Source organism: Aspergillus welwitschiae, assembly GCF_003344945.1.
Source record: "Aspergillus welwitschiae strain CBS 139.54b unplaced genomic scaffold BDQ94scaffold_9, whole genome shotgun sequence".
Classification (NCBI taxonomy): Eukaryota; Fungi; Ascomycota; class Eurotiomycetes; order Eurotiales; family Aspergillaceae; genus Aspergillus; species Aspergillus welwitschiae.
The window spans coordinates 403,658-428,513 of record NW_020798703.1 but is presented as its reverse complement, the minus strand read 5'-3'; the positions used below and the strand labels follow the sequence as shown (position 1 = coordinate 428,513).

The window sequence follows — 24,856 nt, the reverse complement described above, 5'->3', positions numbered from 1 at the left end:
GCCCCTCCGTTTATCGGTTATCGGACTTTTTGTTATACTGCGAGCCCCTCCGCCCGCCAGAGTCTCCGCACTCACCAACTCACAAACTCACTTTCTTACATCTTTCTTTCACCTCCCCATAGACATTATACGCTAGACAAGTGCGCCACCAGTATACATCACAATGTCCAACACCGTTGCAGCAGCCGAGGAAGAAGGCGCTTACACGCCTTACGACCAATTCTTCCTCTTCGGCGACTCGATCACCGAGTATTCCAATGCCCAGGACATGGGATTCGGGTTCTCCGCAGCATTGCAGAATGGTAGGCAATCATTCCTTAATCCCCTATTTGTACAGACATATACTGATACCTTGTAGCCTACGCCCGCCGCCTGGACGTTGTGAACCGTGGATTAGCGTGTGTCCCTCAATACCAAAACTGAAGCAACAAATAAAAAACAACAACCTCTGACTCTTTCCACAGCGGATACAACACTCTCCACGCCATAAAAGCCTTCCCCAAATGCTTCCCTACCCCAGAGCGCGCCAATGTTCGACTTATGGTAAGCACTCCTACCACACACCCTCACCAACACCCTCATAACTAACAAGCACCACTAGACCATCTGGTTCGGCGCCAACGACGCCAGTCTCCCAGGATTCGAGCAACACGTCCCTATCGAAACCTACAAGCAAAACCTCAGAAACATCATCCAGCACCCCTTAACCAAGGCCCAAAACCCCCGCATCATGATCATCACTCCTCCCCCCATCAACGAGTACCAATTGGCCGGGTTCGACGCCATGAAGGGGAACCCCCATCCGACTCGGACCAACGCGCATGCCAGGAAGTACGGCCAGGCTGCGCGCGAAGTTGCTGCGGAGTTCGGTCTGCCTGTTGCGGATGTCTGGAGCGCGTTCATGTCGACCGTTGGGTGGAAAGAGGGTCAGCCGCTGGTTGGGTCGAGGGATTTGCCTGAGGATGGCAAGTTTGCTAGTCTGTTTACGGATGGCTTGCATTTGGCTGCTAATGGGTATCGCATTGTGTTTGAGGAGGTTATGAAGACTATTCAGGAGAACTGGCCGGATCAGGTGCCGGAGAAGCTTCCTTATGTGTTCCCTTCTTGGGCGTTGGCGCCGAAATAGGGGCTCAGCGTGGCTCATTGGAGATGACCGTGCTAGTACTGAGTCTAGTAGCACCGTCTCATCTGCTATGTGGTATACTGCTATAAATGGTGAATAGTATATATAGAGAACTGACCATCTAGAAGGAATCCTACTAAGTGGACCAGGGTACAAGAGTGAGATTATATGATAGAGCCGAGCACCGTTGCAGTCAGATAATATGATCTTGACTGTGGATTCTGAAATCAGAAGCAAATGGTCCAGTTGGGTCCACTGTCTTTAACTCCATTGACAATGAATGAATAGTAGCAGAATGAGGCTTTGAATGAAAGCGGTCTAGATCCAGTGCATGGCGGCCGCTGGTTGGCTGGCGGGCGATGGATTGCGATCCCCTCATGAATTCCGGTCCGACGGCAACTTCCTGCCTTCTTTCAACTTCTCTTTCCCCCCATTTGTCCTTTTCCTCTCCATCTGTGCCTCTCTGCTATCTTCTCGACGATTTCTCCACTCCACCCTACTCACGACCAAGAAAAGTGCCTCTGCCTCTGCCTCTCTTTTAGCGACATTCTTTTTCCTACGACTCCTTCGCAAAGAACATCCCCACAGAATCCTCCCGCCCATTCCTCGTCTCCCTCGATCCCCTTCACGAAAGCCGACCATCGCGCAAACTCCGTTACATTTCCTCGAGTACAGCGCTTCATACGAAATACCTTACGTCCACGGTTCTTTATAATCGACTTCTTGCACCTTGGAACAACTCCGCTGTCGCCTGGCTCTATCCTGCATTCCCGCAATCTTGGACCAACTTCCGTCCGCATATACCATAAACGCTTCCCGCTTCTTCCTTCCCGCCGCCGTCGTTTGTGTGGCACGATCGCTCAGCTCTTCCTACCACAGTACTTCCGCCAATAATTTTTTTATATGTCTTTGATCGGATTTGCGGATACTCGTTCTTAGCAAACCGGGTGGACGGCCGTTTGGCCGTCACACAGCACGAGGGAGGAGGATTTGAGGACAAAGCGGGCTATCAGAAGCAGCTGGCTTAGAATAGCCGACATTACGGAGAAGTGAAAGGTGTTGCTTGGTAAACGGATTTGGTCGGACTGGTTTGGTGTGGATACCTCACAGCCTTTCTTTCTGTTCAGCATTCTCGTGTGTTGCCACCATCCAGCGTCTCGTGTTACTTCCGTCTGGATATGGATGCCCAGTATCCCTTTGCCTCCCGCGACGATATCTGGCGCGTCTTCGAAGAGCTGAAGGAGCTCCACGCCACACAGTTTGAACAGGCGGAGCGTATCGCAAGACTGGAACGGCGCAGGGACGAGGATGCAAAGCTGAGGAGTGTTTGGGGTCCTTTGTCGCCGTTTCCTAGCTCCGTTGGGGGCACAATCCCCTCAGGTGTGTGTGATAGTTTCTTCTTCTGGATCTTCGCAAGCATGTGGTTTGAGCATGGCTGATGCGCTGTCTTCTGTAGAGCCGGTCTTCCATACCCCCGCGGACGCTTTCAAGGGTTTCGATCAGGGACACCATCACGGGGCCGTCTCTACAATGGGTCTCGACAACGAAGAGGAGCCGCGACGGGGCACTTCCAGGGCAAACAGTGTTAGGTTTGATGAAAGTGCCATCCATGGGTACTACGGGCAGGCCAATCGATCTAGTAGTGAGCTGCCACTCCGCACCGGCAGCGGTCTCGGAAGCCATCCCCTGACGGAGCGGTCCTTGTCTCATCGGTCAGATGGGAGGCAAAGCTCTTCCGGGCACTCCCACCATTCTGCTCGTACCAACAGCCTGGGCCTTGAAACAACTAGCAGGATGATGAGCTCTGTTGGTGGTTCTCCTCTTATTCCTCCGCCTGGACTGTTCCTCCTTGGCCCTGTGCCATGCATCATTCGGTGCTGGCTGACAACTACCTTCTCCAATGATTCTCTCCTGTACGCTGCTGTCTGCTCGGGCTCATACACCTCGTCACTGGGATACCCGATGGTTCAGATGCTTGGGTTGGCAGATCAAATCTTGTATGAGGGAGATGTGCAGTACATCAAGCTCCCGATCTACCTTCCCGAAGCCAGTGTGCACCAAGCCTCTTCGCGGTCCAGCAGCCCCGAACCTCAAGTACCTACGTTGACCGTTCGGTTTCTAGTCCGCGAGGTTGAGTCTGGCGACACTGCAATCCAGATTGTCCTGGGAAGTGACGTCCTTCGGTCCCACAACGCCGACGTGCTCTTTTCACAAGACAAGATTATCATGGTTGATGATGAAAGGAACAAGGTATCCATACCCTTGGTGCGCCCCGAAGATGATTCAGTTTTCAAGTCATTGTCCACGATGTCGGATGCCACCCGCAGCGGGCGAAAGGCTCGTTCGGTCCACGAGGATATCCAGGCGGACACGAACGGCCATGCAACCTTTGGTGTGATTGGGCGTCCTGCCAGCCTCTCTCGCCGGGCTACCTCCACGTCTGCCTCTGCAAGGGAGTCTCTCGAGGGATCCGAGGAGAGTCGAAAGGCTCGCCCGGAGACCCAAGAGGGGTCAACGGACATTGATGCCCAAAAGGAACAGAAGTCCGGCGCAGAAGTCGATGCCCAGGTGGGTGGCCCAGCACGGGTGGAGGCAGCTGGAGTCTGGGGCTCGTGGAAACGCGAGTCCAAGTCAGATCCGAACGCTTCTGCAACAGGCAAGGCCACCCGTGGCCGTACGATGAAAGTACTGCGGCCGACGAAATCCTCCACACGAGTGGCTCAAGCTACGACTGTTCCTAGTAGTTCTGGTACCGACTATGCCGCGACCTCAGGGCCGTCGCAGCCCGCGTCGACCCGAGCATCACCGGATGGGACACGGACGAGCAAGCAGTGGCCTAGCAATCCAGTTGGCGGGGCGTCCGCATTTGGCTGGCTCAACACCACACAGCCACCAGGTCGGACTGCAATGACCCCTAAATGAAACAAATTAGGGTGTTCCTTGTATCTTTTCCGTGACTTGAGACAGTCTAATTGACGTACCGCAATACTGACTTGACTAAACCACACACACACCTACCACTCTCCCGTAGTATATACACACTAGTTACATCATAGTAATTAAATCTTCGCCAATCCCTCCACCGCCCCCCTCGTCTCCTCCTTCATCTCTCTAACCAACCCACTGACCACCTTAAACCCCTCATGCCCCGCATCCCCCAACATTTCAAACAACAAACTCTCACTCGTCGTCACAATCGCCCCGGCATCCCTCATCCTCTGCACCGCAATCCCCCTCTCCTCCTTATTCACACTACTCACCCCATCCACACACACATACACCCGATGTCCTCTCCGCAACAGATCCATCGTCGTCTGTAACACACAGATATGCGTCTCGATCCCCACGACTATCACATCCAACGCCTTCTCCCCCTTCTCAGGCGATGGGAGAAGCGCTTCCATCTCGGGCGTGATCATCGAGAAGAGGGTTTTGTCGAGGTCGGCCCGCACAAGCGGGTGGTTGGTTAGGTATGTAGTGAGTTCAGGGACCGTGTTGCCGAGTTTTGCGCGCGATTGGGTTGTTATGTAGATTGGGATTTGGAGGGGTTGCGTGGCGCGGAGGAGTTTGGTTGTGGTATTTATTCTAAGGATATGTTTAGCTGGGGAAGAAAAGGGAAGGAGGTAGGCGTACACTTTGGGGAATTCGTAGATGGCTTGGCGGAATTTCTCTTGGAGGTCGCAGATACTGTTGTTTTTTTAGGGAGTTGGTTAGGGGGATTGGAAGGGAGGTGGAGGAGGGTGGAGGTGCGTACAAAAGGGCTGGGTTGTCTGGTGACGGTGGTGGTTTGGTTAGTTAGGTTGCTTGTTTGTTTATGGTAGTGAGGGGATAAGATGGTGGACGTACTGATGCGGGTTACGCGCGATAGGGAGGCCATTTTGATTGCTTTGTTGGGTGGTTTAATGGGTTTAGTAGTGTTGGTTTGAGGGAGAGATGTAAGTTGTGATGGGAATGAGATAGGAGAAGCGGGGAAAGCCAGGAGAATTGGAGGTCAGGTGCGGGGAAATTGGTGCCTGTGTTATCAGGCAGGATTTTTGCATACACGTGCGGTTTTGATTGATATGTGGTGACAATGAACTGCTTTTGATTATCCAGGTCTATATATCAATTCTATAGTTGTGGCTATTTATCCCAATCACAACTGTATCTCTTCTACCTTCGCCCGTCCGGAAAACCAACTGTGGTCGCCTTTCAGAGCTGCCTGTCGGATGGCATACAGCTCGTCCAGGAACGCGGGCACAAAGCTGCCCGGTCCTCGTACGTTGTCTGCTGATGCTGCGTTCTCGGCCGCAATCTCGTACATCAAGATACCTGCGAGCACGGCAAGGAACTTGTCCTTGGGGTGTGTGGTCAAAAAGGCACCGGAGACGGTGCCCACGGCACAACCGGTCTATATGATCTTTGTTAGCATATTCCATAAAACTTGATGATATATACCTACGCCAGTCACTTGACCAAGAAGCTCATGGCCGTTAGCGACCGCGACGACGCGCTCTCCATCGCTGAGGTAGTCGGTGGCGCCGGTGAGGAGGACAATGTTGTCTACTGTGGTTAGTTATGCTTCGTCAATTCGTGTAGTGAACTCACGCTCTCTCCTGGCGAGATCACGCGCCAGTCGGGCCTTTCCGTGGCTGTCGAGGTTGCTGGGTCCGCTGTCGACACCACGCTGCGTTACGCCGCTGCTGCCAAACACCTGACGAATCTCTCCTTCGTTGCCCTTGATGAGGTCAAAGTATCCACCTGACATCAGCTGGGTGACAGCTCCACGGCGGATGCTGGTGGCTGCGGCGCCAACGGGGTCGTACACCACGGGGTTACCGCGCATATTGTATGCTTTCTGGGCTTTCAGGTAGTTGGGAATGCTCTCGCTCGTGAGGGTGCCCATGTTGATGACCAGGGCACCGTCAAACTGGCAGAGATCGACGGCTTCATCTCCGTACGGTGACATAATTGGCGATGCGCCCCTATATATCGTTAGCAAAGGTCATTGGTTGCATGGGAGCAGTAGGGAAGAAATACATTGAAAGCGCGACGTTGGCCACAAAGTTGGCCACAACATAGTTGATCATGTTGTGCACCAGCGGATGGCCCTTGACGACTTCCTGGACAACCTGAGGCACCTGTTCGAGTAATGCGGAGGTATCACGAGCAGGGGTAGTAGCATCGCTCCGGACGAAAGGGGGAGGGCTTGAGACGAGCTTCACGAATTCAGCCGCCGCCGCCTTCGGGTCATCTGCAGCCATGATAGCGCTGACGATCGCAACGCCATCCAGAGCCTTGTTGGGAGCGCGGGACTGGTAGAGAACGCGCTGGACATTGGAAGCGTTGATTCCACCAATAGATACAGTTCCAACAGTGCGGCCTGACTCCGAGATAGCCTCGAGGATGGCCTGAGTTCCAGCTGTACCAATGATGGACTTGGTGTTGGTTTTCCTACCCCTCGTCAGTGATGCGCATTTTTCAAGACTAGCCGGGTTCGTACGTCGGAGTAGCGAACATGGTGCCGATTCCGAGGTAGTCGGCACCTGCAGCAACTGCCTTCTGCGCCTCCTCTATCGAGGAGGCACTGATGCCGATGATAGAGTTCTCGGGAAGAAGCTTCCTGGCTACCTCAATAGCTGCGAGCAGTCAGAATACGACGAGTAGACGAATCAGGTTCAGACATACTCATGTCATCTTGGCCCAAGTGGACACCCTCTACACCAGCAGCAAGAGCGACATCAACACGGTCATTGATCAGCAGAGGCACATTGTACTTCTTGGTGATTTGGTGCAATTTCTTGGCGGTCTCTACTTGGACGCCCGTGTCACTTTTCTTGTCTCTATATTGGACAATGGTCACACCTACACCAATTGTCAGTGGGGGGAATTTTCCGGGAGAATGAACAACTCACCTCCTTTGACAGCTTCCTCGACGACAGCAAACAGGTCACGACCTTTGAGAATGGCCGGGGTTGAGTCGGTGACCAGGTATACCGAGAGATCCAGAGTCATTTTGTGGGAACTGGTTGGGCTCTGGTTAGATCCATGTGACGCAACACCCAGGCTGGATACCTCCAGTTTTGCGGGGTCCAGTAGAAGAGAAGATAGTATTTACCGTATATATTCTACTAATTGATAGTTCAAGTCCCACGAGGGTCACGACAGTATATTGGAGGCCCACGAGCAGCAGACAAGCGAGGCTTGATGGTGTTGGGAAGAGTGGGGGTCACGGCCGAAGTTAGTCATTGGCCTCCATCGACATCATCCTCGCCCATTCCCTCGCTTCAGTTCCTTCTACAATACGATGAGTATGAAGATGTCCATTACGTCCATGTCTTTCTAGATCATGATGACACAAGAATTATAAATGATGTATTGATGCACCGACTGAAAAGACGTTGGAGCTAGTCACTAGTGCTAAAACATTAATATCCCCCATTGAGATGGCCACACCTGAAATTGCTAGTTTACTCAATAATCAACATGTCTGATCATTGAACTCACCAAGAAATATACTTGAGCTAGCACGTACAGATGCACCAAGGAATGCTATGTGGCCAGCTGCATCATTAAGTAATTCACCCCATGGCTACTGTGAAAGTTACTGATGCAGCAGACTCGAGTGTTGTGCTGAAACTCCTGGCTCCACTTCGGATGGCGACAGTGCTCCGCCGATGGCCGGCGTCTGCCCATGCTTCTCACCCTGGACCAATGATCAGGTTGTGCAGGCTCACACGGTCGCACGGTAGAGACCAAAATACCTAGAGAACACCGACTGCCCGAAAGTTACCCCCAAGAGTTGCCTAAGCCTGTGTATCCGGCCCTTAATAGCGGACAGGCCAATGCAGGGGTACACTTTTGGGGATTCGGACAGCCAGCGACAATCCCATTGTATGCCTACGGAAAGCATAAGCATGGTGAAGTCATCAGAAATACTCTCGAAGGTAGTTATGGCATGTCTCTACACTCTAACCACACTGAAAAGTCGCCGTGCACGCTACTAGTTGGTAGTCGGACCCGAAGCACTGGGCTCGAAACGACCAATGGGCTCCACTGAAGAAGGACAGCAATCTCTGTACGCCGTTGGTAGACACAAAGCCAAATGATGTGCGACCTGGTTCTTCTCAAGTGAACAAGGAGAGTGACACTGAACCCTCATCCAAAGAAGGAGAAGATCCAGTTAGGGTAATTAGGATCGGTAAACTACGAGTGAAGCGAGCAAAGAGAAGAAAAATAGACCGAGACAATAAATTCATATGGGGATAGTATTATTGCAGTCGAACAATCTGAGACTTTTCTTAATGAAAGTGGCGCCTGGAGATGCCTCGGCTGACTCAGACGCGCGCATTTTTTCCTTCTTTTTTTACCCTCGCCGTTTTTTCCGATTTTTACTGGTTGGGAGCCTTAGCAAATCGGCTCGGACTTTTCCTTTTTTTGTTTGGGCTTCCACTTCCCTTCTTTCCTTCTTTTCTCTCTCTTCTTCTTCTCCTCTTTCCCTCTTCCACCCACTTTCCAACTCGTCCACCTTTCAGGTTTTTCTCATCGCCATCTCATCAGCGTTGCAACGCTCTTGCGTATTGAAAGCTCTCTCCGCCAGGCTATTACTTTCGCCTGCTGGTTTCCCACACGTTTTGTTCACGCTCAAACCACTCTGGTTAGTTCCCTTCCCTTCCCCCTCCGGCCCTGCTGTCAGGCCTCCATCAGTATTACGAAGCTGACCGGATCGTCTTGCTATTTTTTTCCAACAGAAGAACCACGCGTTGGTTTCTCTCTCTTCCTGCCGGAGAAAGCCACTGAAAAACAGAGTCGGTCGAGAACTTGTCTATGTATTCGTCCTGCGTCAGAGATCTCGATCACCACCTGCCGCTCAAGCTGCAATCGTTTCGCTTCACGTCGAAACCTTGTAGTATACATTCGAAGTCCTGTGGCTGAAAGCTAAGGGCTGCCGTATTCGCTGTGTCCATCATTCGACTCAACTAAAATAAATTCGATCTCAACAACCGCCATCATTCCACCAAAATTAGGAATATTCCACGCATGTCTTGTTTTGTCAAGATATTCCTGGTCCAAAATCCCTCCCGCTTCTTCTTCATATAACCATCTCGCTTAGTCTCTTGAAGATCTCACCAATCAACAAACCGTCATCATGGCCACTGTCAATATTCGTCGGGATGTCTCCGATCCCTTCTACCGTTACAAGATGGAGCGCCTTCAGTCCAAGATTGAGGGCAAGGGCAACGGTATCAAGACCGTCGTCGTCAACTTGAACTCGGTCGCTCAGTCGCTCAGTCGGCCTCCGTCTTACGTGATCAAGTACTTTGGCTTCGAGCTGGGTGCTCAGGCCAACGCCAAGCCCACCGATGATCGCTGGATCATCAACGGTGCCCATGATGCCCCCAAGCTTCAAGACTATCTGGACGGCTTTATTTCCAAGTTCGTGCTGTGCAAGAAATGTAAGAATCCGGAAACGGATGTCATCATCAAGGATGAGAAGATCTTTTTGGACTGCAAGGCCTGTGGACAGCGCTCCGAGGTCGACTCCCGTCTGAAACTGAGCACCTTCATCATCCGCAACGGCGCGCAAGGCAAGGGAGGGAAGAAGGACAAGGCCTCGAAGAAGGCCCGTCGTGATCGAAACAAGGAGAAGAATGACACCGCGAATGGCGACAAGGATGGCAGCCCCGGAGATAGCAACAACTCCGAGAACGGTGATGAGGAGAACGGCGATGTCGCCCTGGAAGCAGGTAGCGATGACGAACTCACTCGCCGTATCAAGGCTGGTGCCAAGGACATCGAGGCTGATGAGATCGATGATGATGAATGGGCTGTTGACGTGTCGGAGGAGGCCGTCAAGGCTCGTGCCAAGGAGCTCCCCGATGATCTCAAGCGCTCCCTCGTTCTCGAGGATGGTGATGACGAGGGTGCTGACGGCCCCTCTGCCTACGACGAGCTTGGCAGCTGGATCCTCAACGCCGCTTCTGAGAAGGGCGGTGTCACCGCTGTTAGTGACGTCGATATCTACATGAAGGCCAAGGAGTACGGCATTGAGAACAAGCACAAGACTGTCGCTGTTTTGGCTCAGACCATCTTCGATGAGAAGATCGCCAAGCAGGTTCCTTCCCGTGCTGCTCTGCTGAAGAAGATGATCACCTCCGAGCGCCACGAGAAGGCCTTCCTCGGTGGAACCGAGCGCTTTGTCGGCAAGGATCACCCTGAGCTCATTAGCCAGGTCCCCGCTGTCTTGCTCAAGTATTATGAGCACGACCTCGTCTCTGAGGAGACCCTTAAGGCGTGGGGTTCCAAGGCTAGCAAGAAGTATGTCGACATCCAGACCAGCAAGAAGGTCCGCAAGGCTGCTGAACCCTTCCTCGAATGGCTTGAGAACGCCGAGAGTGAGGAGGAGAGCGAGGAGGAGAGCGACTAGATCAGCGACTCGGCTTGTCGCAGTCATCTGTCTGCTCAGTAGACAATTTTCGGGACTACTTGATTTTTGTCGCGTGATTGTTTCGTTTGTTCCAACTGATCTCCGCTCTTTTCGGATGTGACAGTTTCGCTCTGCCTATTGTTTGTTCCAGAAGTTTGAAATAAGCTCATCGAAAAAACATTAGTCTTAGGTAGCTGCCAATAATATCGCTCTGCGTATGTGTGCTAGTAATTGTCATTGTGTTCCCAGTAGACCACGTAAACTTTTGCTCCAAAATCAATAATTAAGTATCGCCACTTCCACATCAACTCCGTCGCTTCGACTTTACCTTGACGAACAGAAGCCATCAGCATCACATCTACGAGTCCACCAAAACCAGACATCATAGAGTACATACACAAGTGGTACTATTGTTTACCTACAATGTCTAACACAACTTCAAACACACATCAACCCAACTACCTAGCTAGCTTCATTCAATTTAAAACGCCACCTCCGCAAACCTCAACCTTGTCCCCGCCATCGACCACCCTTTCAATGTCTCCTCTTCTTCTTCAACCACCTCACAGATCAAAGGAGCTCGAGGTTGCGACTGAATCCTCGTCGTCCTCTTACTCTTCTCCACCACCCTCCTCACCGCCGCCCTCTCCTCCTGGAAGATAAACCACGTTAGATCGGCATTCCACGTCTCCATGGCTTGGATCACATCCTCAACTGAGTCGATTTCCACGCTTAGAGAAGAAGTTGTGGTTGCACCAGCACTTTCTGTTGTTTGAGTAGGCTTGTTATACCGCATCCGAGAGGAGTAATACTCCGGTCCAGCATACCGTACTATCCAAGCGGCCAGGAACTCGCAGATTTTGTCTCCGATGGATAAAGGAAGTCGGACGTGCGTGAGGAGCGTGATGAATAGGGGGACCATTGTGCGCCAGAGGGCGTGGTGGGGGGTGAAGGTGCGGGTGCCGTGGGTGCCGGTTGTGGTGAGGGAGAGGGAGGGGGTGAATATTGATGTAGATAGGGTAAGGGCGTTGTTTGAGTTGGTCTCTTGTTGGGATTGTTGCTGAGCTCGTCTTTCGATTGCTTTCTCAGCGTCCTGGCGGACTTTATCCCATGCGCGAGTGTAGAGGCGCTCCCAGCGGGGAAACTCGGTTTCAATGCGCGAGGCCATGAAGTCTCCGGCGGTTTTGCACATGGTTTCGATGGCTTTGCAGGCTGTTGTGGTGACGAAGGTTTCTTCGTGGAAGGAGAATTCGGTAGGGGATTGTTTGAGGCTGGTGTTGATGAGTTCGGTGGAACTGCCTGTGGTTGTTGAGGAGGTGGTGAGGGAGGATGGGAAGCTGATTCGGGCGGATACAGCGGGCCATAAGTCGTTGATTAATGGGAGGAAGCTGTTTTCGTGCGCGGCGAGGGTTGGGAACACGTCGATGAGGATGGTGAGGAGGGAGCGTCGGAGGTATGGCGATGGGGAGGAGAGATGGGAGGGGATGGATTGAATGATGTGGAGGAGTAGGTTGTGTGGTTTGCTTAGGGGCTTCTCGCTGTCTTCGGCTTCGCGGGGTGGGGGAAGTGGTTCATCTGGGTCGTCTTCTTCCTTGAGGAGGTCGTCGATGGTGGTGTTGAAATCGGGTTCTTGTTGCTTGGGGTTGTCGGATTCCCTTGTCCAGGGCTTTTTCGGGTGTGGGATGACTTCGTCTACGTCTCCGAGGTCTTCGGTTAATTTGGCACGCTTTGCTTTGCGGTGGGCGAGGTCCTGGACGAGGGTGGAAATCTGTAGTCTTTCGTATGGCTTCTTGTGGTGGTCAACATTGCTGTCTCTGCCGTTGTCGATTGCTAGGAAGGAGGGACTTTTTGTGCCTTCTTCGACGATGGCGGCGAGAGTCCGGAACATCATCTCGACAAGTTTGGGATAGCCATGGTACATGTCTAGTATGCTGAAGATTGAACCCACCAGGTCATCGAGGTAAGGAATCAGTCGCACGCCGGACAGCTTAACCATCATTAGGAGAACCTGTGGCGGGTATGGGGAGACGTCGAAGGTGTTCAGCTTTAGGGCCACCGAGTTCACAAGATAGTCGACGTTTTCGACAATCATTGTGCTGGCGTCTGCATAATTGCAGGATGTGGTGAGAATGTTGAGACACGTCATAGCATGCTTCTGGAGACCCGAGTTGCTGGATGCCAATAATTGAAGGACAGGATATAACGCGTCTATTAGCTCTGGGCGGAAGGCTTCTCCGAGTTGCTGGGCCTGAAGAGCAACGGCCTCTAGAGCAAGTGCCTGTACCCGCCAGTCCCTGGACTCGTCAACCAATGGTTCGTTGAGTATAGGCAATGAGACGTAGTACAACTCTTCAATCATGCCAGATCTTGAAAAACGTTGACCCGAGGGTTCAAGTTCATCCGTGGAGATGAAAACATCGAATATAGAGGAGAGCTGCGTATTGCTTTTAAGGAAGGTTAAACCTAGCCAAAGAGGTGCAATGAGAGCATTTCCCCTCTCATGGTGGACTCGATTGATAATCAAGCGTGTGATCTCATTGCCAGACTCAGATGCGTTAAGCCTGATAATCATGGATTGCAAATCATTCAGCGTTTGTTGCTGGCTTCTGTGCTCCAGAATGACTGGAGGAAACGATACTGATTTAACCCCTTGATTAAGTACTTCCAGAGTCTGGCTGTTGGAAACGTCAGAGCTGAGAGGCTGAAGAGCGCTTGTCGAGTTGTTCAGAGATGCAGCCACACTGTCACAAATGCCTGACGCTAGGCTAGCTGCAAGGAGATCAGAGCCAGATTGTACCTGCGACAAAACCTGAAAGGCAGTCGATATTTGCTTAACCGCCCACTGCTTCGCCGTTTCGTCGTTGCTCTGCATGGTCCTGGGGAAGGCAGTGACCCACGTATGAAGAGAGTCCTTCAAAGAGTCAATCACGGCGGGATAAGTGGTGGCATGATGTCTTAGTGCAACGAATGCCTCATTCGGCACCTGGTTTTCATCCACGTTGGACAATACAACAACAGTCTCGACAATGATGGGCAGTGCCTCTTGTAGTGTTTCCTGGCAGTCTTCTACTATCATCAGGCAGAGTTCCAGGAGTGCTGTCTGTACTTCGGGTCGATCATGCCGCCTTATTTGGGTAACATTTGCAAGAGCAAGTTTGATTTGTGTAGTAGTCGCTTTGAGCCAGGATGCGTCAAGCACCATTTGGTCCTCCGCATTTTGGGAAGGAGCTGATTTTTCTGACGTTTTGGCAATTTGATCGTTCAGCACTGTCCTCAGCAGGTGGTTGAAAATCTGTAAACAGACTGATAGAAGCTTATACGACCGCCGGACCTGAGTTGATGGTTTTATGATTTTTGTCAAAGTTGAGACTGTCCGTGGCATTATACTTGCCAGCACTACTCGATCTGTGATACGCTGAAAAAGTGCTTGAAGTGCCTTGGCTGCAGATATGCAGAGTTCGTCTGATCCCTCATCTGCAGCACCTTCGAGCATCAGGTAGACCATCTGATCAACAACAGTGGCGGTGCCGACTTCATGGTAGATAGTCTGCTTAGCGACAGGTCCATCCAGAACATTGAAGATAGCGAGAAGACAGTTGAACCCCGCAATGGCGAGCTCTGGTGACCGAGTCTGTGATGAACTGGTTTCACCTGATTTATTCGGCGTGCCACCCACAATCAAAGTTAGCAGAATGATGAGCTGCTTGCCCATCTGTGGTGATAATTGCCTTCCCCATCCTTTCTCAACAAGGATGCGCAGACACTTGACGGAAAGTTCCAGGCAGTTGACTGGAGACCTTTGGGTTTCGTTGAAGATATGGCATAATGGGAAGAATGCATATTCCGCCAACTTTTCATCTAAGGCTTCTTTACGAGCAAGCTCGTCCAGTACATTGTACACTGGCTGAAGGGCGCGAAAGACATCATTTGGAGTTGCTTGTCGCCCACGGAATCGCAGGCCCACCGAGCTGAGCTCAACGCATGGCGGTTTAAGCTTCTATTTATTAGCAAGCAGCTTGTTTCCATGGAGTACATTTCGTACCTTGATGAAAGCTTCCTGTCTAGAGATCTCCATTGACGTGATTAGAGATGCTATTGAATTAGACGTGCATTCAATCCCTTAACATCCATCTGATATGCAACACAGGTATGGAAGGTGCACGAGTTCGGGCCAAATGCTGGAAATCCGAAGATGCACGATGCTGCCTCACAGACCAGGCCATTATCGATAGTCTCTTACCGCCCGTCACCCCGCATTTTGCCAGATATTCAAGGCGGTGTGTTGTAAGTGTTTGCAATGTTTGACTGAACCAGTTTGCTGCGTGTTCAGCAGATCACATCGGACTCGATCCTTCAGAAAGAGTTACTCCTATACAGGTATTCAGTCTTGAGAGTCCGTCAATTCTATTTCTGCCTTTGAATTTAGCTTCACGTGGCGTTGGTTTTCCCTCCTACCTTCAATCACGTGACCTTAATGGATCTCGCGTCACGTCACGTCGCGTTCCCGTTTAAGCCATGGAAGGCTCCGTGAAGGCAGCAGTAGATGTCGACCTTGGGTGCCTGATTTTTCGAACTCGACACTCGTGCATATAAATCGTTGCACTGCCATTTTAGGATGAAGGACGTTTGAGATAACGTCTATGCCCGCTACTCGCCCTTCCGCGTTTCTTGCGCCACTGTTACAATTCCCTTGCAGGAGACCTGCTCCGGCGCAGTTTGAGTCGCCTTTCTACAGTTGCAACTTGACCTTGTCACAGATAGGCTCGCCATTATTTAGGTCGCAAACAAGGCATTTTGGAGTCTATCAGCAGCTCAGAAGGAACTATAGCGGCATCGGATCAAGCGCAGCGCGATCGTCGCTCATAATGGCAGATTCAAAAAGCAGGAAGCAAGCTACCCTGGGGTATGTTCGGGATTCCCAGTTGACTCTTGGGTGCGTCTGTAACTGGACCTCGGATGCATCTGTAAGTCCTATTCGTTTGGATGCTAATACCGGCTCAATTAATAGGCGATTTTTCGGCTCGAACTCAGACCCCAAAGAAGCTCCCAAGAAACAGACTACGCTATCATTTTCGAACAAGAAGAGCAAGTCCGCCAAAAAAGATAGTGAATCGGAAACGGCGCAAGATCCGGAACCCGTCAATGGACATGGAACTAGTGGAGACGCGAATGGTGGTGCTGACACGGTAGACTCAGCCATCAAGTCGAAGCAAGAGGCTGTCAAGGCAGACGAGCCTGTCGATCAGAACAAATTGAAGAGAGAAAACAGCAGTGAGGATGAAGATAGTGATGTCCAGCCTGTCAGCAAGCGCCGCCGCAAGACATCCCGAGGGGACGAAGCTGCCTCCTCTCCCAAACGAAAATCCCCATCACCTAAAAGCCCCAAGAAGCGGTCGCAGTCAAGAGAGCGCTCGCCGCCAGCTGTCATCGAGAAGGCATCAGGCGAGAAAACACCGCAAAAAGAATTGAGCGTCTCGGATGATGAAGTAGCAGAAGAGGAGGCACAGTCTGCCAGTGAGGACGAAGAGAAGCCCGAGGTGAAGAAGAAAAAGATTGAGAAGGCTCAGGCTACGTTGAAGGCTGCTGGAAATGAGCCTTATCCGGATTGGAAAGCTGGCGACCCAGTTCCGTATGCCGCGCTCTGCACGACCTTTTCCCTTATCGAGATGACCACGAAGCGATTAGTGATCTTGGCTCATTGCTCTCTGTTCCTTCGCCAAGTATTGCGACTCACACCCCAAGATCTTCTCCCTACTGTTCAACTTATGATCAACAAGCTGGCCGCGGATTATGCTGGAATTGAACTGGGCATCGGCGAGTCTTTGATTATGAAGGCTATTGGCGAGAGTACCGGACGTAGTCTGGCAGTGATTAAGACAGACCAACATGAAATCGGAGATCTTGGCTTGGTGGCCGCCAAGAGTCGGTCTAACCAGCCAACTATGTTCAAGCCGAAGCCATTGACTGTTCGCGGAGTGCACGAAGGTCTCCTTGGTATTGCCAAGGTCCAGGGCCATGGTTCCCAGGATAAGAAGATTTCCGGTATCAAAAAGCTGCTGTCGGCAGCCGACGCAGCAACAGCAGGTAAAGGAAGCAAAGGCATTGATATCACCAAGGACAAAGGCGGACCTAGTGAAGCCAAGTACATTGTTCGATTCTTAGAAGGAAAGCTCAGACTTGGACTGGCTGAAAAGACCGTGCTTGTTGCCCTTGCCCAAGCTGTCGTCGCACACGAGGCCGCTATGGAGGGCCACAAGACTCCCTCTGCCGAGAAATTGGCCGAAGGTGAGGCCATTCTGAAGACTGTTTACAGCGAACTGCCGGCGTATGAAGTGATTATACCAGCCATCCTCGAGCATGGCCTCTCCAACTTGCCAAAGGTTTGCAAGCTGCAGCCGGGTATTCCCCTCAAACCCATGCTTGCCAAACCCACCAAGTCCATCACTGAAGTGCTTGACCGGTTTGAAGGAAAGGAGTTCACCTGCGAGTACAAGTATGACGGGGAACGAGCACAAATCCACTACGTCGCTCCTGACTCGATCCATCAATATCCGGGTGCGACAGCCACCTTGAAGAAAGATGCCAAGGGTCTCAGTGCGATCTTTTCGCGTAATTCTGAAGACCTATCGAAGAAATACCCTGACGTTCTAGCCAAGCTTGATGGCTGGATCAAAGAGGGCGTTCAAAGCTTTGTACTAGACTGCGAGACTGTTGCTTGGGATACGGAGAACAAGAAGGTTCTGCCATTCCAACAACTCATGACTCGCAAGAGGAAGGATGTCAAAGCGGAAGATGTCAAGGTCAAGGTTTGCATATTCGCCTTTGACCTTCTATTCCTGAATGGCGAGGTAAGTTGTACGTAGCAGCTGCGTTTCTACTTTGCTGACGGTCAGGGTAGCCTACAGTTAAGAAGTCCCTACGAGAACGCCGTGAGCTGTTGCATGAATCCTTTCAGGTGACTGAAGGAGAATTCCAGTTCGCTCAGTACGGCAACACCAACGTACTGGATGAAATCCAGACTTTACTTGATGACAGTGTGAAGGCATCGTGTGAAGGTCTGATGGTCAAAATGTTGGACACGGAGGAAAGTGGCTACGAGCCTAGTAAACGAAGTCGGAATTGGCTCAAGGTAAGTTTCACTTGATAGAATCGACGATCTGTCTACTGACAACGGACTAGGTCAAGAAGGACTACCTCAGTGGGGTTGGTGACTCTCTCGATCTTGTTGTACTAGGTGCCTACCATGGCCGAGGCAAGCGCACATCAGTCTACGGTGCGTTCCTTTTGGCTGCGTACAACTCGAGTACACAAACATACGAGACGATCTGCAACATCGGCACAGGATTCTCGGAAGCGGTCCTGGAAGAGTTCTACAATGCACTCTCCCCTTTGACGATTGATCGGCCCAAGCCCTTCTACTCCCATTCAAACGTACCCAAGGACCAGCCCGATGTATGGTTCGAACCGCGGTTAGTGTGGGAGGTCAAGACTGCGGATCTGACGCTCAGTCCTCGATACAAGGCAGCGGCAGATGAATTTATGGGAACGACTGGGGGAGGAAAGGGCGTATCTCTTCGCTTTCCCCGATTCATCAAGTCCCGAGACGATAAGAAGCCCGAGCAGGCAACGACCACGCGGGCCGTGGCGGAGATGTACCGCAAGCAAGAAGCGGTCCAGAAGGAGAATGCTGGCAAGGGAGGAGTGGATGATGATTTCGAGTACTGAGGCGCGGGGTTCCTGCATGTCTTTCATGGTTGGGAGGTATATGTACATGTAATGCCGTTGGGTTCTGGATACCCACAATAAAGTGTTTCTACTATTACTTTTGCATTGTTAGACTTTGGGGGCTGCTCTGTAAGGGTCCATTCCGTTGGAGTCAAACAACCGTCTGTCCGCGGGCATATGTCTCAGCCTGAGGTGCGAACTGCAATATACACCCCAAGCTTTCTCAATCTGATGCACAGATTGCAAACATCTCCCTTGCTGTTTGGTAAAGTCTCCCTTTCTCGGTGAAGTTTCTTCGGGGTCGCAACTGATTCCATTGACCCTCACCATCTGTCGAATTGTTCCCGAAAGCTAGCGTCCAAATAGGCTTTACGGACGCCACAGCTGCTCGAGGCCATCTCCAAGGGGGAATGAACAATGGAATGGCAAGCCGCTAAGAAAGGGGAACAGTCGGTTTTGGTAGATTGGCAGGGTCAGGGCAGTGCTTGGGCTGTTCCTCTGGCCCTCCCTTGCTTCAAGCTGGCCCCGATTTGGCAGCTCGTGAAGCTCACCAGACATTCAGCCAGCCAGGAGATGACTGGCACCTTTCCGCTGGGCATAAATTGGCCCTGGCAGCCATGTCATGCCAATCTTGGCTCCAGGACCAGTCATTCCTTTTTTTGTTCCTGTCAAATAGATCAAGTCCTCGAGGATGGGAGCTCTTCAGTGGCTGTCCATCACGGCTGCTGCGGCCTCCGCAGTGTCAGCCTTGACCCCGGAGTAAGTATCTCCAATCATCTCGAGTTGACCCATATTGTGCATAGCTAACCAGCTTACCTGCATAGGCAGATGATCGGTGCCCCACGGAGAACCGAAGTTATACCAAACCCCTCCGGTGTATGCCCATTGCCAGGTCCAGCCTTACAAAGAAGCGTCGTCTGCTGACACGAGAAGGACACCGGTCTATTCTCGACCTCCCAATGGTCGTTTGACACTCATTCTGAGAGCACCTGGTGGAGCTTGATCGACCTCGAATCGGGCGAGACCACCACTCTCACCGATGATAGCGATATCGAGGAGATCATCTGGCTTGGCTCTGACAGTTCTACGCTCCTCTACATCAACAGCACCAACGCGCAGGTTCCCGGTGGCGTGGAGCTGTGGATTGCGGACTCTTCTGACTTTGCTAATGCGTTGGTTCAGACCTTTAACCATGTCTCTGCAGACTAGTGCTAATCCGACCTGGTGCAGTTACAAGGCAGCCTCTCTCTCCGCCGGTTTCCTCGGTATCAAATCAACCGTGACAGATTCCGGCGACGTGCATTTCATCCTTCGTGGAAAGTCCTATCCCAACGGAACGGCATACAATGATCAGCTCGCAGAGACTTATCCCAGTACAGCCCGCATCTACGACAGCATCTTTGTGCGGCACTGGGACACTTACCTGACCACCGCCTCCCACGCTGTATTCTCCGGTACCCTGCAAAGCTCGACCAGCGACGACGGCAATGTTCAATATACCTCTTCAGGGGGATTGACGAACCTGGTTAACCCAGTCAAGGGTGCCGAAAGCCCATTCCCTCCTTTTGGAGGCAACGACGACTATGACCTCTCGCCTGACGGCAAATGGGTTACCTTCAAGAGCAAAGCGCCAGAGCTGCCTCTCGCTAACAACACGGCTGCCTATGTCTATCTCGTCCCACACGACGGCTCTGCGACTGCCTTTGCCGTCAACGGCCCCGATAGTCCTGCAACCCCGGAGGGAGTTGAAGGAGAATCCAACAACCCCGTGTTCTCCCCTGATAGCGACAAAATAGCGTACTTCCAAATGGCTACTAATACATACGAGTCGGACCGCAACGTGCTATACGTATACTCCATCGCCGATGACACTATCACTCCCCTTGCAAAGGACTGGGACCGATCCCCTAGCTCCGTGACATGGGTCGATGGAGACAACCTCGTCGTGGCAAGCCAAGATCTAGGACGAACCAGACTTTTCGCCATCCCAGGCGATGCAGGGGACGACTTCAAGCCCACGAACTTCACCGACGGCGGGTCCGTGTCGGCTCAATACGTCCTATCCAACTCTACCCTTCTTGTCACGTCCAGCGCCTTCTGGACAAGCTGGAGCGTCTACACCACCAGCCCTGACGAGGGCGTGATCAACACACTGGCCTCAGCCAACGAGATCGACCCCGAGCTTAGCGGCCTCAGTTCCTCCGACTTTGAAGAGTTCTACTTTGACGGCAACTGGACTACCGTAAGTCTATCCCTCCTTCCCCCACCACCACATCACAAACATACTAAACCCACCGCAGCTCCAAGGATGGATCACCTACCCCCAAGACTTCGACTCATCCAAGAAATACCCCCTCGCCTTCCTCATCCATGGCGGTCCCGAAGACGCCTGGGCGGATGAATGGAATCTGAAATGGCACTCCAAGGTCTTCGCTGACCAGGGATACGTCGTCGTCCAGCCAAACCCCACAGGAAGCACCGGGTTCGGCCAGCAGCTCACAGACGCGATCCAACTTAACTGGAGTACGCCATTCCCTATCCCCAAACTCCCCTCTTATACACACAGCTAACAAAATAAATAACAGCCGGCGCCGCCTACGACGACCTAACCAAAGCCTGGCAATACGTGCACGATACCTACGACTTCATCGACACAGACAACGGCGTCGCCGCGGGTCCCAGCTTCGGCGCATTCATGATCACCTGGATCCAGGGCGATGACTTTGGACGCAAGTTCAAGGCGCTGGTTAGCCATGATGGTCCGTTCATTGGCGATGCGTGGGTCGAGACGGATGAGTTATGGTTTGTTGAGCATGAGGTGAGTGGACCAAACCAAACCCCCCCTTTTCTCCCCTCACACCATTACCCCTATACAAATATGATGGTTTTTGACCGTGTATAGTTCAACGGCACCTTCTGGCAAGCGCGCGACGCATTCCACAACACGGATCCATCCGGCCCCAGCCGCGTCCTCGCATACAGCACCCCCCAGCTCGTCATCCACAGTGACAAGGATTATCGCATACCTGTTGCGAATGGGATTGGACTGTTCAATACGCTGCAGGAGAGGGGCGTGCCCAGTCGGTTTTTGAATTTCCCGGATGAGGATCATTGGTATGTTCATACCCTTTTTTCCCCCCTTTTTTCTCCCATGATTATGGGTGTTGTGGATGCTGATGTAGCTGTGTGTGTGTAGGGTCACCGGGCAAGAAAACAGCCTCGTCTGGTATCAGCAGGTGCTGGGATGGATTAATCGGTATTCTGGGGTGGGCGGGTCGAATCCTAATGCGATTGCTTTGGAGGATACGGTTAATCCGGTGGTGGATTTGAATCCTTGATCATTCTCTGTTACTCGTTACTACTAGTCAGTTATGATCATGTTCTGGCTGGGTCCCAGGATGGATGGACGGTTATTACTAGTCGTTATATTCTGTTTGCAGTGGTTAGTTGGTAGATCAGTTACGAGATGATGTATGAGACGACAGAAAGACTTATGCTTATGTTGGGAGCTGCTTCATTTGTATATCAATTTATTCTTGTAGTGATTGATAACTAACTACTGTCTGTCTGTCTGTCAACCGCTATACTAACATTATACCAACCAACCAACCAACCAATCAATCAATTTCTGGTTCTTTCTTCTCTTCTGTTTCTTCACCTCGCAACTAGACCAATTCATCAAGGACAGGGCAGGACAGGATCTGGTATCTGAACGGAACAACCGAAGGAAAAACAAATCATACACAAGCTTTTGTACAATCAAACCATGAGAATCAGTACAGCTTTCTCGTTCAGCCTTTTCAAATGAGAGGAAAGGCAGAGAAAATACAAAGATGATACCCTAGAAACGAAACGGATTCACTCGTTCAGATAGATAACTTCGTCGGAACAATTTATACCCAGAAATCGAAGAAACCTCACAGCTCTCCTCCGTGAGGAGCGTCGTCAAGGTCTCCATCTTTAGCCAAGAATCCGGCTTGGCGAGCCCGGAGACCAAAGTTGACCATGACGATAACCACCAGTCCGAGACCGACGACGGTCGGTCCCCATTTTTCGTAGTATACGCGCTTGACGTCACGACGCTTGCGGATCTTGTCCACACGCCAGACGTACAGCATGAGACTGTATAGAAGGGCGACCGCAGCCAGCACGGTGAAGGCCCAAGACGACCCGAAAGTGATGTAGTCATCTCCAAAGTTCAACAGTGTAGCCGCAATTGTAGCAAGGAGGATGGAAAATTCCAGCCACGAGAGAAAGGTGCGTTCTGCGGCAAAGTAGACCTTCGGCTCGACACGGACGGGGACGTGGATGCCTGTGATTGTTAGGGGTTTGTGGTCAAAATACAAAAAAATGTGGGATTGACTTACGTTTGCCCTTGGGAGCTTGAAAGCGCTTCACCGTGCGCTTGTTGCCCATGACGGTAATTCCGTTCTGTTCCGGGGCCGGCATGCTGGTCGGACGGGGGCGAGGGATGAGTGCTGTTAAGCAGTGTACCATGGCATTTCCTGCGTTGTGGGCGTAGTACTTTGTCAACTGCTTGTAGTAGTATGTCCCACCCACACGGCGCGCTTCCTCCAATTCGTCCGAATCCACGGATTCTGCATCCGAATCGTATAACGGGTAATCCTCATCTCCTGGAAGCGGTTGAGCGGCGATTCGCTCCTCTATATCCAGAGCATTTCCATCGGTATCGGCAAACAGGGCTTCTTGATCGGCAGTCGTGGCTTCAGCCCGGTTCGTGTCTTCAGCCCAGCGTGCTTCATTCGACTCGTCCTCGTCTGACTCGTCATCCTCGGGTGTTTCAGTGGTGGACAAGGGTGCGCTGGCCGGAGGCCGCTGGATACCAAACTTGCGTGTAGCCGGCTTGCGAATGTCGACGTCCATCTGCGGCATCCAGAAGGGAAGAAGGTTGATGCGATCGGGGAAGAGGGTGGCCGTGCCGTGGATGAATTTACTGTATTTGGGCACCGCCTCGACCAGGTGACTGGCCGTCAAATCTCTGATCCATTGCGGTGGCTCCTGGCCCGCTTGCGTCTGAAGCTTGACTTCCAACACGGCATAAGGAAAGCGTTCCACATCCTCTGGAGGGAGCTGGGGGAAAGGCCAATCCACGCCAATATCCATCCGCCGCCAATTGTCTCCCGCCCGGCTGCGACCATCAAGGTTGTCTTCCCTGGTCATCGTCAACTCCGTGTCTAGGGATATACGCACGCGGGCGTCTCCGGGAAGCTGAAAGGCAGTTCGGTGGTAGAAAGATCGGGTCACGGGGACCAGTTTTCGCGTGATGACTCGGTACTGGATTTCACGCGCGAGTTGCTCCAAGTTGTCGATTTCCTCTTCGCTCTTCTTACCTTCCCGGCGCATCTTCTCGAAGATGCTCTCTACGGTCATGCGACCGGAGAGATAGGCATTGACGTGCTTCTCCTTGAGAGAGAAACGCGCCTTGACAGACTTCTCTCCCGTCCAGTCCTCGCGATGGGTCTTCCGCTCCACGAAGATCTGGTCACTTTCCATGCCACCATACCAGCGCAGTCGGATGGCTTCCGCTCCCTCAGTTTTCTTCAAGCGACCTTGGTAGAGCTCCCAGGTATCGGTGTTATCGTAGTAGATGGACGAGATGGCGGCATCCTTTTCCTCGAATTCTTTCCTAGGGTTGAAGACCAGCACGGGAAGGTGCTGCTCCAATCAGCAAGGACTTTGAAGGATATGACAGGTGTTATCGGACATACCTTAAGGATGATGAGCTTCAGCTCGGTGATGTTGTCAGGGTGAACCCAGTACTTGGTGGTCTGGCGGACAAAGTTCTGCTGACTGCCTCCGGCGGACGAATCACCCTTGACAGGGTTACCTTTGGTACGGACAAGATCATAAAGCTTCGAAAGCTTAACGACGAGCGCATCGTAATTGTCATTGAAAAACGGCTTCGCATTCAGTCGTGCAGCAAAGACTGGCCGCAGGTGCCACCCAGTTTGTTTCTAAAAACAGAATAATTAGTACCGAGATTGCGTTTCGGGCAGCGCATGAAAATTAAGGCGTACATCGTGTTTTTTGATGATTTTCTGGAAGCCTGTGTAGTTCAGTTGGGTGAACTTTGCCAGATCGTGGACGTCGGCGATGATGTCACTCAAGACCTGCTCGAGCAACAAGAAGTCTTCGTCGGAAGGGGGTCTCCGGCTGGAACGCGAATTTGAGGCGCTGTCTGAGCGAGAGCTGGAGGAATTATCCAAGCGGGAAACCACATCGTTGACTTCTGTCTCGCTGGCTTGGATGCGACGAGCAATCTCGGCGCTCTTGATTCGCTGGAAGTTGAAGACCTTGTCCAATTCGCTCTCCAGCAGGGTTACGAAGTGCTTCTCATCATCCTCCGACCAGGCCTGGCGGTCGGGCCTCGCGTTCTCGGGCGTAGGTTCGGTGACATAGCCGGTTTTGAGAGCCTTCTTCAGATCCTCGTATGCAATGTAGTACCAGAAGTACTCTTTGATCATAGAAGATCGGAGGTGCTCCCCGAACCTAGACAAGTGACGAACTGGTCAGCTAGGCGATCCAATCAGATCGAAGGTTTGGGAATTTGCTACACACCTCATTGTGAATAAGTCAATTGA

At 51.9% G+C, this 24,856-nt stretch overlaps 10 protein-coding genes across 10 annotated transcripts; 5 read left to right on the top strand and 5 right to left on the bottom strand.

Moving 5' to 3' along the window:
- The first annotated feature begins 79 nt into the window (after positions 1-79).
- BDQ94DRAFT_139688 (SGNH/GDSL hydrolase family protein) lies at positions 80-1,440 on the top strand. The gene is made up of 4 exons (XM_026765480.1): positions 80-302; positions 359-398; positions 465-543; positions 602-1,440. Exons 1-4 carry the CDS (start codon positions 164-166, stop codon positions 1,124-1,126), a joined length of 783 nt encoding a protein of 260 aa, XP_026628508.1. The 5' UTR covers positions 80-163; the 3' UTR covers positions 1,127-1,440.
- A 719-nt stretch (positions 1,441-2,159) lies between these two features.
- Positions 2,160-4,114, top strand: BDQ94DRAFT_128810 (uncharacterized protein). Its single transcript, XM_026763911.1, has 2 exons — positions 2,160-2,503; positions 2,580-4,114. The coding sequence occupies exons 1-2, from the start codon at positions 2,302-2,304 to the stop codon at positions 4,043-4,045; spliced, it is 1,668 nt and encodes a 555-aa protein (XP_026628507.1). The 5' UTR covers positions 2,160-2,301; the 3' UTR covers positions 4,046-4,114.
- Positions 4,115-4,182: 68 nt separating this feature from the next.
- Positions 4,183-5,000, bottom strand: BDQ94DRAFT_168498 (putative isochorismatase family hydrolase; the record flags this gene model as incomplete). The annotated part of the gene is made up of 4 exons (XM_026771076.1): positions 4,183-4,708; positions 4,757-4,810; positions 4,878-4,893; positions 4,970-5,000. The coding sequence occupies 4 exons, from the start codon at positions 4,998-5,000 to the stop codon at positions 4,183-4,185; spliced, it is 627 nt and encodes a 208-aa protein (XP_026628506.1).
- A 190-nt stretch (positions 5,001-5,190) lies between these two features.
- On the bottom strand, positions 5,191-7,443 carry BDQ94DRAFT_139681 (bifunctional hydroxyethylthiazole kinase/thiamine-phosphate diphosphorylase). The gene is made up of 8 exons (XM_026765479.1): positions 7,221-7,443; positions 7,018-7,127; positions 6,791-6,967; positions 6,606-6,741; positions 6,143-6,556; positions 5,711-6,087; positions 5,565-5,665; positions 5,191-5,513 (listed from the first exon to the last, which is right to left on the bottom strand). Exons 2-8 carry the CDS (start codon positions 7,115-7,117, stop codon positions 5,259-5,261), a joined length of 1,560 nt encoding a protein of 519 aa, XP_026628505.1. The 5' UTR covers positions 7,118-7,127; positions 7,221-7,443; the 3' UTR covers positions 5,191-5,258.
- A 1,111-nt stretch (positions 7,444-8,554) lies between these two features.
- On the top strand, positions 8,555-10,977 carry BDQ94DRAFT_139679 (translation initiation factor eIF5). The gene is made up of 2 exons (XM_026765478.1): positions 8,555-8,759; positions 8,854-10,977. The coding sequence occupies exon 2, from the start codon at positions 9,252-9,254 to the stop codon at positions 10,527-10,529; it is 1,278 nt and encodes a 425-aa protein (XP_026628503.1). The 5' UTR covers positions 8,555-8,759; positions 8,854-9,251; the 3' UTR covers positions 10,530-10,977.
- Positions 10,655-10,977, bottom strand: BDQ94DRAFT_128757 (uncharacterized protein). Its single transcript, XM_026763910.1, has one exon. It carries the CDS (start codon positions 10,922-10,924, stop codon positions 10,754-10,756), a length of 171 nt encoding a protein of 56 aa, XP_026628504.1. The 5' UTR covers positions 10,925-10,977; the 3' UTR covers positions 10,655-10,753.
- Positions 10,978-11,010: 33 nt separating this feature from the next.
- Positions 11,011-14,604, bottom strand: BDQ94DRAFT_168495 (uncharacterized protein; the record flags this gene model as incomplete). The annotated part of the gene is made up of 2 exons (XM_026771075.1): positions 11,011-14,523; positions 14,572-14,604. The coding sequence occupies 2 exons, from the start codon at positions 14,602-14,604 to the stop codon at positions 11,011-11,013; spliced, it is 3,546 nt and encodes a 1,181-aa protein (XP_026628502.1).
- A 790-nt stretch (positions 14,605-15,394) lies between these two features.
- BDQ94DRAFT_158287 (DNA ligase (ATP) CDC9) lies at positions 15,395-18,254 on the top strand (the record flags this gene model as incomplete). The annotated part of the gene is made up of 4 exons (XM_026768927.1): positions 15,395-15,432; positions 15,538-17,377; positions 17,428-17,658; positions 17,709-18,254. The coding sequence occupies 4 exons, from the start codon at positions 15,395-15,397 to the stop codon at positions 18,252-18,254; spliced, it is 2,655 nt and encodes an 884-aa protein (XP_026628501.1).
- A 691-nt stretch (positions 18,255-18,945) lies between these two features.
- On the top strand, positions 18,946-21,619 carry dppV (dipeptidyl peptidase DppV; the record flags this gene model as incomplete). The annotated part of the gene is made up of 8 exons (XM_026775118.1): positions 18,946-19,013; positions 19,079-19,130; positions 19,188-19,426; positions 19,485-20,496; positions 20,555-20,777; positions 20,840-21,072; positions 21,157-21,368; positions 21,451-21,619. 8 exons carry the CDS (start codon positions 18,946-18,948, stop codon positions 21,590-21,592), a joined length of 2,181 nt encoding a protein of 726 aa, XP_026628500.1. The 3' UTR covers positions 21,593-21,619.
- Positions 21,620-22,171: 552 nt separating this feature from the next.
- vtc4 (putative vacuolar transporter chaperone (Vtc4)) lies at positions 22,172-24,838 on the bottom strand (the record flags this gene model as incomplete). Its single annotated transcript, XM_026771074.1, has 5 exons — positions 22,172-22,566; positions 22,622-23,930; positions 23,984-24,229; positions 24,293-24,764; positions 24,834-24,838. 5 exons carry the CDS (start codon positions 24,836-24,838, stop codon positions 22,172-22,174), a joined length of 2,427 nt encoding a protein of 808 aa, XP_026628499.1.
- Positions 24,839-24,856: the final 18 nt, after the last annotated feature.